Source organism: Sorex araneus, chromosome 4 (assembly GCF_027595985.1).
Source record: "Sorex araneus isolate mSorAra2 chromosome 4, mSorAra2.pri, whole genome shotgun sequence".
Taxonomy (NCBI): domain Eukaryota; kingdom Metazoa; phylum Chordata; class Mammalia; order Eulipotyphla; family Soricidae; genus Sorex; species Sorex araneus.
Window position 1 is genome coordinate 99,149,825 of NC_073305.1, and position 17,745 is coordinate 99,167,569.

Genomic DNA, 17,745 nt, shown 5'->3' on the forward strand with positions numbered 1-17,745 from the left:
CTTTTCAAATTGTTTTCTGTTATTGTGATGGCTCAGTACACTAATATATGTATTGAACCTTAGTCATAAGTCATACATACCTCACAATAAAAAAACCCACAAAAATTGGCAAGAATGGAGAGAGATAAGATACAAAGAATAGAATTTATTGCTCTGGAAAGTTGGTTATAAAAAAAGTAAGATTAGATTAAGGGAAGTAAAACTTCTAGATTGAGACCTTTGTGCTGAAGAAAATTTTAAATAAAGCTAAGGTTTAAATATTTAAATACTAAACTTTAAAAATTTTTGAAAGAAAATAAAGAATAGAGATCTTCAGACTATAAAGTAAAGCATAACTTAGTTTTGTCATAGATTATTATTATTTTTAGCTTTTTGTCTGGTTAGGACATAAATGGAAATATATTTTTGAGATCCTTGAGAAAATTTGCTAGTTAAGGAAACAACTTTTTAGAGCAATTCACATATAGGCAATTTAAAAATAACATTCCTGTAGTAACTGGGATAAAAGATTTCATGATGTTTCTAGTTTACAAAAAATTATGTTGTGTAGTTTGACATTGCAATTTGGTGTTTGAAAACAAAATCCCTGAACTGTTCAGTTATCCAGAAATATTTTTCTTAACTAGGCTCTCGAAGGGGTTTGAATAGCAGATTTTTTGAGGCGGACAGTTGTTCTTTTTCTGTAGCTCAGAGTTTGCAGTTAGAGGGCTGTAGTTCAATGGTTGTATGTGAAGTAGGTATGCAAGTACAGCAAGATAGTACGTTATGAAATATCTAAGAATTTTGTGTTTTGTTTTTGATCCCCCTGTGACTGTGCTCAGGGCTTACCTTTGGCTCTGCACTCAGGGATCCCACTGCTCAGGGGACCAGTTGCAGTGCCAAGAGTAAACCCGGGTTAGTCTCATGCAAGTACCCACTCAGAGCTCTTCCCCCATGCAAGAATTTTGAAAATTGATATTAAATAACATACAGTTTCTGAAATTATATTTAATCACTGTATTTTTCTAGCTTTCAGATTCTTAAAATAAGAGTTACAACTTTGGAATGCAGAACTTTGATTAGTATTTGGAGAGACTGTCCTTGAATGGCTTTTTAAACCACAGAGCTCCTTTTCTAGGTATATCATGTTGAGAAATAAAGTTAGGATGCCCCCCACTTAAAAGTTTGACTAGGGAGATAGTACAGGCACTTGAACCCAGGTTACTCCTACCACATGGCTCTCTGAGCATCACTGGGTATATTCCTGGAGGCCCCCAAGTACCACCAGGTGTGGCCCTGGTAGCTTCCAAGCCCTATTTGGATGGCACATGGGTCCCTGATATTTCAGTGCCTAAGTAGGGCTGCGTCCTTATACCGTAACATTGAATTGCTAAGAATCATGGGAGTGGTCCCCCGCACCTTGAATATTGCTTGGGTGTCCTTCCTTACCTCTGCTTCCCTCCTTCCTCACCAAATTGGTGGACAAAGTTTTAAATTAAAATGTGATTAAGAAACTTAACCATAGAGACAGATGAATCATTTAATATTCTTGTGGCCAGTTTTATTACTACTGAACTAGCAAAGCCAGTGTTCATTAAAAATCTCTCTGGGACTACTCTGCAGTAAGTAATGAGTAACTAAATGAGTAAGTAATTGGTGAAAGTGAAGCAATTGTTGAAAACCCTAAGTTATATTCTACACAGCACAACTTCTATTTTTGCCTAAACAATTTCTAGAAAGATATAAACAAGGTGGTTTAGAAAAACTGTCATTCCAGGCAGACTGACAGGGTGATCTTGATTGGATGCTTAATCTCAGTGTGCCTCAGTTTCTGCATTTATGAATTCGGAATGGCAATAATAAATATTTTTGTGGATTGCTGTGAGATGAGTTAATATGGATAAAATATTTAGAACAACATTTGGCACATTTAAACACTAATGTCAGCATGTCACTTGCTAGTAATCCATTTCATCATTGTAATAAGTTTCCAGTAGTACTCACCATGAAAATCTTTCTGATTTAGTGTCTTAGTGAATCTTTTGTGATAAGTTGATTGTTAAATGTACTAAAAGTAAACAAAGTCATCTGTTTTTCGGTATCATTGAATATGGATTAATTGCTTTTAAGTGTATTTGCAAAAGGTAATTTTGTAAATAACAATGAATATAAGATATTGTGAGATGAATTGTTAGTAATCATCTTAGTTGTATACTGAGGTTGCTCTTTATTTAGATTTAAGTTCATTTTTAATTTAAATTTCCTATGGTGTTAGGTACATGTTCCGTTTAACCAAGTATACTTGTATCTTGACTTTTGATGAGATTTTTTTTTCTTTTTTGGGTCACACCCGGCGATGCACAGGGGTTACTCCTGGCTCATGCACTCAGGAATTACTCCTGGCAGTGCTTGGGGGACCATATGGGATGCTGGGAATCGAACCCATGTCGGCCACGTGCAAAGCAAACTGCTTTGCTATCGCTCCAGCCCCTGATGAGGTTTAATTGTAGTAAGGACAATCTACAGATGCTGAATTTAATGTATCTTGGCATCTATTTATATTGTGTCTTTAGCACCCTAATGAAAATAAAGGGAGCACTGTATCACCCTACACTGGCCAATTTCTTCTCAGGTTTCCCTGTATTGATTTTTAAACTTTCCCAGGTTCGATTTGTTCGTCCCTCTCGGAGAGCCCAGCAAGCTACCGAGAGTATCCTACCCGCACGGCAGAGCCTGGCAAGCTACCTGTGGCGTATTTGATATGCCAAAAACATTAACAACAAGTCTCACAATGGAGACGTTACTGGTGCCTGCCTGAGCAAATCGATGAACAGCGGGATGACAGTGCTACAGTGCAGGTTACTGTACACTGTACACTTTGATTTTTTGGAATCTATTTTTGATTAATTTCAACTCAAATCAGATTAGGACAAGTGAAGAACACAATGTGATTTAGTGGTTTTTATTTATATGCTACAAATAGTTTTTGATACAAAACTTCTTGTTATATATTACAGGATTACTTTCATTGGATATAATATTATGCCTTCTTTTACCACCCCTGTCAACATTTTATGAAAATCATGTTCTGATTTTCAAAGATTACTTAATTTTGCTTAGTTCATTTCAAAAAGATTTTTTATTTGTGGATATAGAAATCTGATTTAATTTCTGAGCCCTGTCAAGCTGTTAAATAAGAGTTCTTTTTTTGTGATTCTGTAAAATTGCTCATTAAATTTTGCCTCAGGATTTCTTGTCAACTGATACTATATATTTCATATTTTTTTATCAGCTTTCTATATATTTTGTTTCCATATGAGTCATTTTTTAAGGCATCGATATCATAATTGTGCTACAATTGACGTGTGTAACTTTATCCTAAACTTAATTTTAATTTTTACTAGCATAGATATAATTTACCTTAATTTTTTTTTTGCCACACCCGGTGATGCTAAGGGGTTAGTTATTCCAGGCTTTGCAGTCAGGAATTACTCCCAAGGGTGCTTAGAGGCCATACAAGGTATTAGGGATTGAACTCAGGTCAGCTGTGTACAAGGCAAACATCCTACCTGCTGTACTATCGCTTTGGACCCTGCCTTGAATTTTTATCGCGCTTTTTTAAGTGATTCATGGTCAGATTGATTACCTTTGATCTGAAGAAAGAAAATCCAGAAAACCTAGGATTTCTGGGAAGGACCAATTTTTAATAGGTTTCTAAATATTACAACTTTTATACTTGTTCATTAACCCCAGGTCTTAATTACCTTTCCCCACATTATTAAAATCTTATTTCTCACTGCCTATATCGAAGGACTAAAGACAAAAGTATTTGTTATTTTTATTATAGAATGATAATAACTTGTATTGCCCAGCTTCCTTGGAGATTGTCTTGCAGATTGTTTATTAATAAACATCTTAGTGAGATACTATTCGTATTAAAAATTATACTCCATGAAATTGGCATTTATTTGGTTACTTTTAAATCAGTTTTATGAATCTATAAGTCTTTTTATAATTTGTCATAGATTGTTTACTACTTATAGCTGTCAATTAGTAATTTCTGAGCCCAGATATATAAGACATATCTTGGATAACTTTTTACGTTTGAAATTGCTGTCTCTGCATGTGACTTACTAAGTGAAAATTCTTTCAGTGTTTTGTAGGCTTTTTCACTACCTCTGTATCTTTACCATTTATATTTTATTTTTGATTATGCTTTGGGATAAGAAGAAAAGGTTTTGAAATCCTTCCCTTTTCAAATATTTTTGCAACAAAAGAATTAAAACTAAAAGAATTTCACTTTCTATCTACACAATTGCAATATTTCTGTTTGGCTTCTAGCTTTTTTTTTTTTTTTTTGAGAGAACATAGGGGAAAAAATGGTAGTTATTGCATCTCTGCTTAATTTTTTTTTTTTTTTTTTTTTGCTTTTTGAGTCACACCTGGCAATACTCAGGGGTTACTCCTGGCTCTGCACTCAGGAATTACCCCTGGCGGTGCTCGGGGGACCATATGGGATGCTGCGCATCAAACCTGGGTCAGCTGCGAGCAAGGCAAACGCCCTACCCGCTGTGCTATCGCTCAGCCCCCAATTTTTTTTTTTTATTTTGGGGGCACATCTAGTGGTGCTCGGGGTTTGCTCCTGGCTTTATGCTTAGGGTTTATTCCTGGCTTTATGTTTAGGGATTACTTTTGGTAGTGCTCAGGAGTTATATGAGATGCCAGAAATCAAACTCAGTCAGTGATATGCAAGACAAGCACCGTATCTGCTGTATTACGTCATTGACCTCCCTCTCTGGTTTTAGTTTATTCTTTGTCTTCTTTCGAGTTAATTTTAAAAATGATTAAAAAAAAATGTTTACCTAGAGTCATACTTAAACTCATTCTTCTTGAAACTTGTTGTTCCATTCCCCTTCTATAAAAAGTCTTTCTATAAGGGGCTGATAGATAGATAGTACAGTGGTTAGGGTGCATGCCTGGGTTTGATTTCCAGCACCACATGCTACCCTGAGCATTGCCAGGTGCAGCCCTGGAGACTTCTGAGCACTCACTGCCAGTCATGGCTCGAGAGGCCCCCAGCACCACCAGGGTTGCACAGGTATCTCCAACACCATGGGTCCTGAGCAGCATCACATCCTGTGGCCCTAGAATTGACCTGATGGCCCTGTTGACCAAGAATTGCTGGTGGGGTCCCCAGATCTTCCTACTCAATGCTTCAGTGGCCTCTCCTGTCCTAGAAGTCTCCCTCTCCTTTAGTCTTTTCCTCCAATGTACAGCTCTTGACTATTACACTTAATTTTAATTTGCTTGAGCCAAATAGGCATTTATTACATACTCAGTGTCGGCCGCTGTCTCCTCAGGACTAGCTTTTATTTTTATTTAGCAGTTTAATTTCTTCAGCAAAGTCTTTGCCAGCTAATTAATTTCTTAATTTTGCTTTTTGTCTATTCTAACTCATTTCTCTTGCCATCCTTCTGCTAAGTTTGTTTACAAAGAGCACAGTTTATCCCTCATGCCTTTGTAGTTCCTCAGTTTTTAATTATTTCCTTGCTTCTAGTGCTTTCCATTTTTATTTCTTTTGTTGATGTTCAAGGCTTAGTTTTTCCTGATTTCCTATCATTTCTCCATCTTTTTATTGACCATATTAAGAGTAATCTTCCTAAAACTTAGCTTTAGTTATTTCACTTCTCTCCTGCAATATTTGCTTTGATTTTTAACATCACAAAAGCTTTATTTTATTTATTAATTTTTTGTTTTGTTTTGTTTTGTTGCTTTTTGGGTCACACCCAGCGATGCTCAGGGGTCACTCCTGGCTCTGTACTCAGGAATTACCCCTGGCCATGCTCAGGGGACCATATGGGATGCTGGGAATCGAACCCGGGTCAGCCGGGTGCAAGGCAAACGCCCTACCTGCTGTGCTATCACTCCAGCCCACAAAAGCTTTATTTTCTTTGAGTTGGTAATCAAGTATCTTTACCACTTGGGTTTATCCTGTGTTTCATTGTTATTATTTTCACACATAAGAGGCATGTTCTCTCCTCCGAGCTAGCTTCTCATTCTGTGTCTTTTGGTCCTACTCCAATATGTCTCACCATAGGTAGATTTTGTTCTATAGAATCAACTTGTTTTGTTAAACCAGTCGGATGCACAGCATGTAGTTTGTCCTTTTGGTAATTAAAAAAGAAAAAGTTTTGCATGGGCTGGAGCAATAGCACCAGCGGTAGGGCGTTCTCCTTTCACGCGGCCGACCCGGGTTTGATTCTTCCACTCCTCTCGGAGAGCCCGGCAAGCTACCAAGAGTATCGTGCCCGCACGGCAGAGCCTGGCAAGCTATCCGTGGCGTATTGGATATGCCAAAGACAGTAACAATAAGTCTCATAATGAGAGAGATTACTGGTGCCCAGTCAAATTGATGAGCAAGGGGATGACAGTGACAGTGAATTTTTGCATATTGCTTCTGCCCAACCAAAATTTTCTCTTTAGAAAATTCCTGCTCTTACTGAACACAGTGGCCACTCAACACCTCTGTTGCGAACCACAACACCTAATTAGAGAGAGAACAAAAGGAAATGCCCTGCCACAGTGGCAGGGTGGGGTGGGGGGAGATGGGATTGGGAGGGTAGGAGGGATTCTGGGTTTACCGGTGGTGGAGAATGGGCACTGGTGAAGGGATGAGTTCTCAAACTTTGTATGGGGGAAACATGAGCACAAAAATGTATAAATCTGTAACTGTACCCTCAGGGTGATTCACTAATTAAATATAAATAAATTAAAAAGATTTGAGGGGCTAGAGCAATAGCACAGCAGGTAGGGTGTTTGCCTTGCACAAGGCTAACCTGGGTTCGATTCCCAGCATCCCATATGGTCCCCTGAGCACCGCCAGGAGTAATTTCTGAGTTCATGAGCCAGGAATAACCCCTGTGCAATGTCAGTGTGACTCAAAAAGCAAAAAAATAAAATAAAATAAAATAAAAGAAAATTCCTGCTCTAATAAAATCCTTTGAGTATAGATTGTGTTTAATCATCTTACCATACATTATCATTTTTTATGCATGTCCATTGAATTAATGTAAGCTAGTAGATAGAAATTAGATTATATGTGTATTTAATTTTTAGTTCTTTTTATAGCTGCCACAGCACGGGGAGGACAGTATATGCTGACTTAATTTTTTTACTGACATTCTGAGAACAGTGTTTGTTACAATACTTTGAGATAATGTTTGCAATACGTGAGGAAACCTGAAGGAAACAAAAAAAGTCAGATACTTTCTCTCCCAGCATAGCCTTATTATTAATGTAATGTCATTTTTTCTTTTCCTCTTTTGATTTTTGGGCCATACCTTGTGGTGCTTGGGGATTCCCCCTGGCCTCTGCTCAGGGATCATTCCTGGCAGGCCTCTGGGGACCATAATGCTACTATGGATGAAACCAGGGTTGGCCTTAGGCAAGACAAGCACCTTAACCATTGTATTATCTTCTATTTCAAGGTAGTATATTTAATACCTTCCAGTATTTCAGACCATCCAAAACTAAAACTGATTAAATACCTTGAAAAGTATTGCACTTACCACTTGGAATGGCTTGTATGGAGGCTCAACAGCAACTTGGGACTGTGTATGTGGGATTCAGCACTGAATGGGCAGATGATGGGAAGTGTAGTTTAGGTGACTTTGTTCTTGAGAATTGTGAATTTTTGCTCAGTCTTCCTGGTAACCACAGACAGCATTTCAGAAGCCATTTAAAAAATTTTGCCTTTGAATAAAAGTGGTATAGAACATTGATTCCCTTTTTCAGTCAAATCCCACTGCAGGATGAAAATTTCCTGCACATGGCTAATTCAGAAAAATGTGACAAGAGACTCAGGTTAAGATTCAAGTGTTCTGAAAGTGTTTGGACACTTTTGTCATCTGTATTTTTTTTCCCTAAGGAAAAGATCTCTACCTAACAGATATGTTTATGTTACAACCTTGTTACTTCTAGACAAATCTACCGTAACCTGGGAAATTTTGGTTAAATTTAGTAATAAATGTATCATAGTATTGATCTGCTGTCTTAACCTTTAGATATTTATAAAAGAATTTTTTTCCCAAGAGGGCTACCAAAAATTTTTAGAAATCAATGTATTTTGTTGCCCCAATTTGAATCCCTAATGAATTAGGCCGACATTTTCAAGGGGCCCAGGTAAAAAAGTTGCATAAATGGGGGCACATGGCATGAGACTAGGGGGGCAAGTAGACTTCAAAGTTAGGGGTGTCAGGAAGGGAAAAAAGTAGAAAATGGACCACTCTTGGAGGTGCTCAGGGGCCATTTGGTCTAATTGGGTTTGAACCCGGTTGTCCGTGTGTAAGGCAAGCTTCCCTATTTACTGTACTATCTTTTTAGCTATATCTTCATGATTTTGATCCTTAGATAAATTTTCATAGTGTCTTAACAGAATCAGGTACTCGGTAAACTTTCAGTAAACAATTCTTTCTTCTTCTTCTTCTTCTTCTTTTTACCAAATCACCATGAGATACAGTTACAAAGCTTTCATGATTGAGTTTCAGTCATACAATGATTGAACACCTGTCCCTTTACCAGTGTGTATTTCCTACCACCAATGTCCCCAGTATCCCTCCTGCCATTCCCTCCCCATCCCACTCCTGCCTCTGTGGCAGGCACCTTCCTTCTTACTCTCTACTTTTGGGCATCATAGTTTGTAATATAGATACTGAGAGGCCATCATGTTTGGCCCTTAGTCTACTTTCAGCACACATCTCCAGTCCCGAGCGATCCCTCCAACCATCATTGACTTAGTGATCCCTTCTCTATCTATCCCAACTGCCTTCTTCCACAGCACATGAGGCAGGCTTCCAACTGTGGAGTGATCCTCCTGGCCCTTGTCGCTACTGTCCTTGGGTGTTGGTCTCATATTATGTCAGCAAACAATTCTTGATACACATTTATTCAAGAAAATAACACTATTGATGACAACACTTATTTTAAAGAAAGACTGCTAATGGTAATGCCATCAAATTGAACAAAGCTTCTCAATGCATGGCCTTATATACATTTTAAACTTTGTCGTTTGATTGAGGTTCAGTTTACTGTGGCTCTTGCCAGAATCATTGCATTTTCTCCCAAGGAAAACCAGAACCAGGTTCCAGGGTTGGGTTTATGTGTTACCAACATGTTCATTGTATGGTTAAAAAAAAATGTGATGACACATTGAATCTGATTCATTTGGTAAGTTTCTGTTTTATGCGGTGTATTTTGGGGCAGAAGAAATCACGTGTCGAATTTGAACATGTAAGAGTGAGTTTCAGATTTTCTCTTGATTTACTTTTTTTCCAGATTATACTTTTTTTGAAGATCAGTAATAGTTTTTAGGTTTCTGTATTTCCAGTTACTATAGTTATTAGATCAAGATAGTGAACAAAGTAGGATGTTAATGAAAGTCTTTTATAGTTTAATTCTTTTATTTCTAAGCTGCCTAATCTAAGTGGAATAGAAAGAGTTTGACTAAAGGAACAATAAACTGGAGATAAGGACTTAATATCCTAAAATGGAATGTTACATTTGATAGAACATTTTTTTTAGTGTTCTTTTTCTTTTAAAATTTTTTTTTTATTGAATCACTGTAAGATAGGCCATTACAAAGCTGTTAATGATTGGATTTCAGTCATACAGTATTCCAACACCCATCCCTCCACCAGTGTACATTTCCCAGCACCAATCAATCCCCAGGTTCCCTCATCACCCTCCACCCCCTGCCTGCCTCTTCTTGCAGGTGCAAGTGCTTTTCTTCTCTCTCCCCCCCCCTCTCTCCCCTCCCTCCCTCCCCTCCCCCTTCTCTCCTCCTTCTCTCTTTCTCTCCTCTCTCTCTCTCTCTCTCTCTCTCTCTCTCTCTTTCTCTCTTCCCCCCACCCCCCATTTTGGGCATTGTAGTTTGCCATATTGATACTGAAAGGTTATCAAGAATATCCTTTACCTACTTTTAACCCTCAGATCTTGTCCAGTGTGATCAGCTATTACTGTGATAGGACATTTTTAGATGGTAGTGAATGACTGCCTTTCTGAAAGGTTCATCAGAAGACATAATAATGATTAATATTTTATATATAATATTTCTGAGATATAATAAATTCTGCTTTATGATAATATAGTAATGGCAGAGAATAATAGACATATTTATGGTATTGACCTGGAACTTGGTAAACCTGGGATTCTGGTTTTGACTGTTAACTAAATGGTGAATAATTTTTTTAATTAATTAATTAATTTTATTGAATTACCATGTGGAAAGTTACAAAGCTTTCAGGCTTAAGTCTCAATTACACAATGCTCAAACACCCATCCTTTCACCAGTGCACATATTCCACCAAAAATGGTGAATAGTCTTGAGTGAATTAAGTGTCACCTTAAAAAAAAAAAGTATGTAAGTACACGTATATTTGTATAAACATATATATGATTTATACACACACATGTAGACCCATTGAATATCTACTGATGCAAGTTCTACATGTTTTTTATTTTTATTTATTTTTTTTCCAAGCCAAACTGTATCCAGCTTTATTAAAGATACTTTTCATAAACAATCATGGTATTTCAGGCAGGACATGGGCAGACAATCGTTAACAGTATACAATAACTTTCAAACTCCCTTCTTCAATGGACTACCAAAATCAGAAAGCCACTATAAAACCCAGTGACATCTTCATTTGATGCTCTGAACAGCGAAAGTTTAGAGTGAGGGTTGACATTTCACATTTAGTATGTTGTTTAACAACTTTTCACAAGCCGACCCTGACTTTCAAGAAATGAAAGAAAAATGGCAGAATGATCAATCTGAAGATCCACGATCTAAAAAGGAACCCTTCTTTTGAGGGCTGCCGTCTCAGTTGGGGCACTGCAAAATCCAGATGGCCTGACATCCTGGTAACCACTTTTTGGGAGTCCAGGCTCAACAGGTCTCTCTGGGGTTAAGGGAGTCAAGTCTATCCTGAAGGCGGAGAGGGAGACAGGACACAGAAACACATTTTAGTTTTCCCCCGCCACAAGGCATTGGGTGCCAGGGTGGCTACCGTGTCAAGTCAAGGAATCCCTCCTCTTGGAAATCAAGAGGGAGTCTCTCAAAACTAGTGAGGAAAAGTTGTTTTTCTCCAGGGCGATCCAGTTTTGGAGACCATCTATTAGTGACTTATGCCCTTCCCCCAAAACAACAATGAAGTATTCTGTGTGCTAACAACATAGCTTAAAAAAAAAAAAGTAAAACAAAATTCTGCATTTTTATAAAACTTGATAAAAAATAGTATTTCAAACTGTACAGTCACCAGAAGTACACAGTTACCAAAAATGCACACACTTCACTTGGCATCTCCAGCACCTTCAGCTTTCTGTGCCAGGTCTGTTTTGGCATCTCCATTTTCTGCAGGGTTATTTCCATCCTTGCCAGCATCAGCTTTCCCCTTTTTCCCTTTGGGTACCTTCTCTCCTGTCTTTGCAGGGGCCTTTTTAGGCTTGGGCTCGGCTTTGGAGGAGCAGGTTTAGCTGATAACCTTGCGGATCTTCTCTGTGGTTCATCCGTCACCTTGGCTTTATCTCCTTTAGCATCCCCTTCAGCCTTTCTCTTGGGCATGGTGGCGACAGCGGTGGGACGTGGGCGCTGGACTCGGGGTGCAGCGGTGCGCGGGCTTTGGTCGGTCCAGGGGTTGTTCTCGCCTTTTCTTCTTCACACTGCTCTCTACATGTTTTTTAAACATCTTACTGTTTTATATTTCCCTAATAAGCTTCCAAAAAGCATGCTATAGTGTGCAGTGGACCTTCTAGACAGAAAGATGGAGAAGAACATTTGTACGTGAGAAAGTAAAGTTTTTCTGAGACCTCCCCATTGTCTTGGTAAATTTTTTTCTTAGTTTGGCAGTCTTAGGGTCTGTTTCCATTGGCCATTATCTGTTTTCCTTCTTTGTTTCTTTATATGCCATGTATGAATGGGATCATTTGCTATTTGTCTTTTTCCTCTGGCTTACTTTACTTAACACTGTGCCCTCTAGTTCCTTCCAGGCTGTAGCAAAAATGTAAGGTATTATCTTTTTATATTTAGGTGGATCGTATTTCATTGTCTGTATAAGTCAGTTTTATATATCCACTCATCTGTATACTTAGCTTATTTCCAGATCTTGGTTATTGCAGTGTTCACTTCAGTGAACATAGGTGTGCATATATCTTTTTAAATTAAGATTTTGTATTCTTGAAGGTGCTAAGGAGTAGAATCACTAGGTCACATGGATGATCTTTTTTTGATTTTTTTGATGAGTCACCTGTACTGTTTTACATAAAGTCTGATTAAGTTCCACTAGCCATAAACAAGGGTTTTTTTTTCACTGGGAGCCTGCCAGCACTTGTTTTTGGCCTTTTGATAGAAATCAGTTTGACTGATGTGAGGTGATAGCCTGTTTTGGTGTTTAGCCTATACCTGGGGGTGCTCAGGGCTTACTCCTGGCTCCACGTTATGGCGTCACTCCTGCAGAGCTCGTGCCAGGGATCAAACCTGGGTCATCTGTGTGCGAGACATGTGCCCTACTTCTGTACTACCACTTCAGCCCCAATACCTCATTTTACTTTGATTTGCATTGTCCTAATAAATAGTGATGTTGAATAAAGTTTTACTTCTCTGACAGTCATCTGTTTTCTTTAGAGAAGTATCTGTTTGGATCTTCTACCCAATTTTTGATGGAACTGTTAATTTTTGTTGAACATTGTGAATATTTTATTTTACATTATTTACCCTTTGTTAAATGCATGGTCTGGTTGCTTGAGTGGGCACCAGTAACGTCTCCATTGTGAGATTTGTTGTTACTGTTTTTGGCATATCGAATACACCACAAGTAGCTTGCCAGGCTCTGTCATGCAGGCGGGATATTCTCGGTAGCTTGCTGGGCTCTCCAAGAGGGACAGAGGAATCGAACCCGGGTCAGTCTCCTGTAAGGCAAATGCCCTACCCGCTGTCCTATAGCTCCAGTCCAAATGAATGGTAGGCACATATTTTCTCCCATTTTGTTGGGAGCTTATTTTAGCTGTCAATTTTACAGTGTAAAAAAAAATTATTTTTGCTTTTACTTCTTTGTTAGTGGAGTCAAATCATTGAAGATACCTCTGTCCGTATTATGCCTTTGTTTTCATTGATACATTTTTTTGATTTAGCTCTAAACTCAATGTCTTTAATTTTGAATTAACTGTTTGTATGGTATGAGATGGTTTCATACTTTTGCATGATTGTTGCAAAAATCAGTTTTTGCAACACTGGACAGGCTTTCCTTCCTCCACTTTATGCTCTTGATTCCTTTTGTTTGTTTGCTTTTTTTGGGGGTCACGTTGGCATTGCTCAGGAGATAGAGTTTTGGGCTAAAGGCTCTCTCCTGACTGGGCCTGGGATGCCCAGTATTGAAACTGGGTTGCCTTGCAAGGCAAATGTGTTGCCTGCTGTCCTGTTGCTCCAGCCACTCTTGGTTCCTTTGTCATAAATTAACTGCCCACATATTTAGGGGCTTATCCCTGGACCCTCATTTCTATTCCATTGTTCTGAGAGTCTGCTTTTGTTACAGTACTTTACTGTTTTGATTTCTATAACTTTCTTACATAGTTTATAGTCAAGGCTATATAGTGCCTTCCATCTATTTTCTCAAAATTGCTCTGGCCATTTAGAGAGTTTTAAGCATCATTAAGACTTTTGATAGTCATGGAGAATACAGGATGACTAATAATCTGGGCGTTAAGCCTCTAGTTGTTTATTCCTGAACTTCAAATGGTATGAATTCCTAGTAAATTGGGATGTCCAGCTAGTGTGATGTGAGAATTTTCCAACTTCATCATAGCAGTGTTTAATTTTATTGCTAAAAAGAACTAAAGAATGCTTTTTTTTTTCTTTTTGGGTCACACCTGGCATTGCAAAGGGGTTACTCCTGGCTCTGCACTCAGGAATTACTCCTGGCGGTGCTCAGGGGACCATATGGGATGCTGGGAATCGAACCTGGGTCGTCTGTGTGCAAGGCAAATGCCCTACCCACTGCACTACCACTCCAGCCCCTAAAGAATGTTTTTTTAAAAAATTGTAGCTGCTAACAAAAGCTAGAACAGATAAATTAAAATGTGAAACTATCAAGAAATTGTAAAAAATAAAAAATTGGTACCACTAATTCCACATGATTAAAATTTAAAAAAATTTAATATGTGCGGTTAATTTACTTTGTTCTTAAAAACAACAGTTATAGCAGAAAGAGAGTAATTCCCCTTAATCACAGTTTTATGAAAACTAAAGGAATGGACTCTGTATTAAATATTTCAAAGAGTTCCTGAGACCAAAACCAGTGGCCCTTCTTTTCCAGCAGCTGGAATCGAAAAGATCTTGAAACCAGTCCTGAAAAGCTTGCTCCTATGCAAGAAATCCTGGTGGATTTTGAGAGGAAGATAGAGAACTATTCTGGAAAATTTCAAGTGGTAGTCGAGGTGAGTCACTGACATGACTTCAGGGACTACAGATAATCATTTAATCTTTTTTCAGTTTGAGTATTAAAAAAAAATACATTCAGATAAGGTAGTTGAAAATCCTAGTTTGTGTTCTAAAAATTTTAATGAGTACAAAATAGAACAAGTGGTGGTCTTTCTCCCACACGAACACAAAACGAATTGAAGTTTTAAAGCAAGTACATTGGAAATTCCATGATGTATTCTTCAGCAACTTTTAAGAAAATGATACTGGGAAAGATGTAAATATGAAAATAAATGCCTTGTTTATACTTCGAGTGTATTTGGAGGATAAGATCTGTTTGAATGAGATTTTTAAACCATATTAATTTATTTGGATTTATAACCTTTTTAATCATCAGAAAACTTTATTTTCCTAGTAGGATCCTAATAAAGATGAACTCTCTTTGCTCTGACTCAGATGCTGCTTGGATATCCTAAGTTCAATAGTACTTAATTTGGAAACAAGACAGATTGTTACAACCTCCTCTTTACTATGTGAGGGAATGGGAAATAGCATAGATATATAGTAAAAGGTGTAAGATATAAAGTGAATAGTCTCTCATTTATTTTCCCTGTGCATTAACAACCAATTTCTTGGTTTCTTATATATTCTTCCTTGAATACTGATTTTATTCATATATAAATCACAGGTGATACCCATAGCTATTTTAATATTTTTGTACAATACCTTTAAATTTAGAAGGTTCTTCTTTGCCTCTGTTACTCAAAAATTTGGATCAAAGCACTTTAACTTACATATTTTTACTATTCTCCACTTTTTAACAGTGGTAGTATCTTTTTATTAAATACTGATATTTAAGATTCTATTGATTTTTTAAAAAAGGTTGTATTTATATTTTAGTATTTTACACTTTTTGCTTTGGGAATTTAGAAGATACTTTCACATTAAGACATTATTTGCAGCAAAGCAAATAGTAAATTTAGTCCTTTGTTTTATAGCTGTTATTTTGTTATATTTTCTGCTTATTCTATTTAGTAAACTCTAAAAGGTAAGTCAGTAGCAATGAAAACTTAATGGGAACTGCAGGGCTCAGACTTAGAGCAAATGGTCACAAATCCAAATCCCCAGTGTTCGTATGTCTCATTGAAGTGCAATCATAGAAGTTCTGTTTAAACTTTGCAGCCCTGCTGTCATCAATCCCTGGGACTGTTTGGTCACACTTCAGCCATTTGTGTGTAAGCACCAAATAGAGGGGTATAACCCTTGGTGAGCATGTGTGCAAACATTGAAAGTAAAGTAATGCAAACATAAGCAGCAGAGGTGCAGGAACCACATGACATGCGACCTCTGGCAAACATGACAGCCAGGCCTGTGTGCAATTGCCTGTTATCACTTTGTCATTATCAGCAAGAACAATGAAGGGAAGGGGGACAGGGAAAGAAAAGAAAAATCACAACTTTCTGAAGTAATTCATTAGTGTGAATTTTAGTTTTACAGCAAATGATTCTGGACCAGAGATTTCTGGAATTTGAGGAAGAAAGTTTAGGAAACATTATCAGGACAGCTAAGATGCTTAGAGTGAGAAAAGGGGTGGATTGCACCAGGGATTAAAGAAGAGGGAGGCTCAAGTGGCCATACTGCCATACTTATCAATCATAATTGCTTAGTTTGGACTGGGCTCTATTTGACACTATTTGGACTTAGAAACAATAGAAGCCATACCCTTGAAGTATTCTAAGTTTTTGCTTTTATTTTATCATTATTTTTTGTTACACCTGGAGGTGCTCAGGTTTTACTTCTGGATATTCACTTGTAGGATTACTCCTAGAAGTGCCCAGGGTACCATATGGAGTACCGGGATCAAACCTGGGTTGGCCATGTACAAGGCAAGTGCCTTACCACTCTCCTGTTTCTCTGGCCCCGTCTTGAAATAGTTTTTTTAATCACATAGTTTGGCTCCATAAGGAGTTCTGTTTGAAGATTTTTAAAAATTAATGAAAAGAAATAACTGAATAAGATTATTTTCAGAAGAATGAATCACTAGAATTTAGACTACTTGCCCCAGAACAAAATCATTTTCTCCTATTAAAAGTGACAAACTATATACATTCATCTTTTATTGGCTTTAAATTTATTTCAGTGGGCTTTTTTCAGTAAATGATTATAATGTGCAGCTTAATTATCATTTGATATATAAAATACTGGTGGCTGATGTTGGTTCTACCAAGAGTTAAATACTCAGAGACTCATTACTCATAAAGAGTAATTCAGAGCCTGCTACTTAGTATCTTGTGGCTTCAGTCTGTCTTCTCTTCTGTCAAATTAGGGTAATGTCAAAATCATCTTAAATACATTTTATGCACCTTGCTCTTTTACATAGACCAACTGTCCATAAATCTGAGGCTTATCTGTGGACTCTCAGTTTTATTCTGTTGGCTTTAGAATCTGTTTTTAATCTATTATCACTTAGGTTTAGTTACTATAGCTTTAAAGTATAATTTAAAGTCAGGAAATTTCTCCAGTCTGTTTTCTCAGAGTACCTTTGACTATTTGGAGAGTTTTATGATTTCGTAAAAATTTTAGCAGTTTTTCTAACTCATCAGAATAATGTTGCCAGAATTTTGATGTGGATTGCACTGATCTTGTATAATGCTAGGGTTTAAGAAATTTTAACATATAATGCTTATGATATGCAATTTATTGAAAAATTCTTAAGGCTAATTGTAGGTTTTTGGCTATTGTACCCTAAGTATACGCTCAATGCTAATCATTGTAGCCTTCAGGCTATTTTTATTAATTTCTTATATGTTATCAGGCAGAACATATTTTGATCCCCCCTCCCGTCCCCTGATTTTCCTCAGTCAGGGCCTTGCACATGCAAACCAAGCTCTACTGCTGGACTGTGTCCCTGGTCTGATGTGTTTGTTGTATAATTAATATATACTGGGATAAATTGGAGAAATATTTCATGGACTGGCCCCTTTGACCCCCCCAACAGTGTAGCACCAGAACATTTCTGAGGACCAACAACAGTCCAGGAACCACACGTTGAAGAACAAATTCTATAGCTATTCCTTCCTGTAGTTTTCTGAAACAGAATAGCAAATTTATACCTGGTCCTATCACCTTTCTAGAATGCCAGCTCCTGTTGTTTACCCCAAAATCTTTCCATCCATTGCTAACCTCTGTTAAACATTTTAGTCTACCTTTTGGAAACCTAGAAACTGTTTGAGCTTCCTTCGACTGAAAAATGATCTCTTTGAGTCTGGAGCGATAGTACAGCAGGTATGGTATTG

The 17,745-nt window shown here is 37.5% G+C and overlaps 1 protein-coding gene and 1 pseudogene across 5 annotated transcripts in view; one reads left to right on the plus strand and one right to left on the minus strand.

Annotated features, from left to right (window-relative positions):
• SMAP1 (small ArfGAP 1) overlaps positions 1-17,745 on the plus strand; it is a 132,903-nt gene that overhangs the window by 43,874 nt on the left and 71,284 nt on the right. Inside the window, exon 2 of one of the 5 annotated variants that reach the window (XM_055134711.1) lies at positions 14,346-14,466. The exons of the other annotated variants lie outside the window; for them this stretch is intronic. Within the exon in view, the coding sequence (XP_054990686.1) occupies positions 14,395-14,466 (72 nt within the window). The 5' untranslated portion in view covers positions 14,346-14,394. The remainder of the gene's footprint in view (positions 1-14,345; positions 14,467-17,745) is intronic. 5 annotated transcript variants of the gene reach the window in all.
• Positions 10,864-11,901, minus strand: LOC101544774 (non-histone chromosomal protein HMG-17-like; annotated as a pseudogene).